Genomic DNA, 1,877 nt, shown 5'->3' on the forward strand with positions numbered 1-1,877 from the left:
TTGCCACAGCCGGGTCTGCAGGCAGCCCCGCAGCTCACCCCTGCCTGCTGCTTCCTGCCAGATCCAAAACCTGTGACCCCTCCTTCTGCAAGGAGACAGAGCAGGCTGCGGTGGCCGCGGGCAGGCAGGGACACCTGTCCCCGTCGGTGAGTCTCGGGGCACCAGGGCCCAGGAGGGGGGGCCCCAGCCCCAGCGCCGCAGTCCCGGTGGGATGCTCTCTACGAGGCGGGTGCCGAGGGAGGGCCTGTCCTGGTTTCGTGGCAGAGGTGGCGATGGAGCGGGGGGCTGCGGGGTGCCCGTGGTGCCAGGGCTCTGTCCTGAGCACCACGCCATGCCGGCCCCACGTCCCGGCCTCCCCCCTAGCTGAGCAAGCGCGCCGCCAGCTACCACAAAGCCTTCGGGGAGCTCGCCGAGCGGGAAGTGCTGCTGGCATGCTTCTCCTGCGCCTGGCAGAGAGAGGTGCCCTACCATGGCCGCCTCTACATCTCCTCCCACCACGTCTGCTTCCACTCCAGCCTCCTGCTCAAGGACATCAAGGTGGGCTGGGGACGGGCGCGGGGCCAGCAGCTCCAGCGGGGGGCACGGGCAGCAGCCAGGGACATGGTGACACTGCCTGGCCCCCTTGGCGCAGGCGGTGGTCCCCGTCACCTCCATCTTGGCCCTCAAGAAGACCAACACGGCTCTCCTGGTGCCCAATGCGCTCAGCATCCGCACGGCCGAGGGGGAGAAGGTGAGAGTGGGGATGGTGGTGAGGGGGCAGCTCAGCCCGGGGCTGTTTGGGGTGTCCTGGTCCCCGCAGCCAGCGGGCTCTGGGCCATGACTGAGGGAGCAGCTCTGGCGCAAACCCTCTTCCCGCTCCCCGGCAGTTCCTCTTCGTGTCGCTGCGTCAGCGGGAGGCCACATACCAGCTCCTGAAGTCAGTCTGCAAACACCTGCAGGTATGCACTGCGCCGGACCGGGGGCCGGGCACGTGGGGGCTCTGTCCCACCCATTGCAGGGCCATGGGGATGGCTGGCACCCCACCCCAGCACCCCCCTTCATCTCTCCCTTGTCCAGGACAATGGCTGGAGCCCTCTGGCCTCTCCGAGCAACAAGGAAATCCTTAGGAAGCCTCTGGTAAGGCTGGGAAATGGTCAGCAGGAGGATTTTGGCAGAGGGAGGCACGGCCCCGGTCCCCTGGGCTGGGACAGATGCAGTGGCGGCAGCCCACACTGTGTGGGTGCCTGCCCCTCTGGGAAGGCTTTCGGAGGGAAACGTGGAGTTGAAAAGCCCCAGCCCCGGGTCGCGCAGACCCCAGGACCCTCAGGGCTCCCTCCTCGGGGCTGGCACGAGTCCCATCGGGTCCCACCCGTGTCCCCACGGCCATGGAGCGGGTGCCTTGGGGATGTGCACCACAACCGGGGCTTGTCCTCTTTCAGACTTCGAGCCAGTCGGACCTGGAGCGGAGCAGCCCAGAGCCCGACAGCCTCCAGGAGCCGCCGGGTGAGTGGCCGCCCTGCAGCCTGTGCCCTCCTCGCACGCTCGCAGCCCTGCTTGTGCAAGCGCGCGTGTCCTCACCCACGTTTCTGCCCTACTGACTGGTCCCCCTCCTCAGCCACGCACGGTCCGGGAGGGACCGTGCAGCCCTCGGCCACCTAAACATCTCCCGCAGCACAGGGGAGCGCAGGATCCGCTCCTTGTGGCCCAGTGTGCCCCGCTGGGTCCCCAGGACCCTCAGTCCCCTCCCTGGTCTTGGGGCACTCATTGAACGTCTCCCGATTGCACACAGATGGGCCGAGCCCGCCGCCAAGGCAAGTGGAGGAGGAGGATGAAGAAGCAGCAGCGCTGGCTCTGAGCAGCGGTGAGCGGGTGCCCTTGGCAAAGCCACGCAGCTTCTG

General features: G+C 68.0%; 1 protein-coding gene across 1 annotated transcript in view; it reads left to right on the forward strand.

Moving 5' to 3' along the window:
• Positions 1-1,877, forward strand: part of LOC103897118 (GRAM domain-containing protein 2-like) — a 3,866-nt gene that overhangs the window by 248 nt on the left and 1,741 nt on the right. Inside the window, exons 2-8 of the mRNA XM_019471473.1 lie at positions 62-146; positions 364-537; positions 632-730; positions 867-938; positions 1,057-1,116; positions 1,419-1,482; positions 1,769-1,840. Of these exons, the coding sequence (XP_019327018.1) occupies positions 62-146; positions 364-537; positions 632-730; positions 867-938; positions 1,057-1,116; positions 1,419-1,482; positions 1,769-1,840 (626 nt within the window). The remainder of the gene's footprint in view (positions 1-61; positions 147-363; positions 538-631; positions 731-866; positions 939-1,056; positions 1,117-1,418; positions 1,483-1,768; positions 1,841-1,877) is intronic.

The sequence above is a fragment of the Aptenodytes forsteri genome, unplaced genomic scaffold (assembly GCF_000699145.1).
Source record: "Aptenodytes forsteri isolate BGI_AS27 unplaced genomic scaffold, ASM69914v1 Scaffold274, whole genome shotgun sequence".
Classification (NCBI taxonomy): domain Eukaryota; kingdom Metazoa; phylum Chordata; class Aves; order Sphenisciformes; family Spheniscidae; genus Aptenodytes; species Aptenodytes forsteri.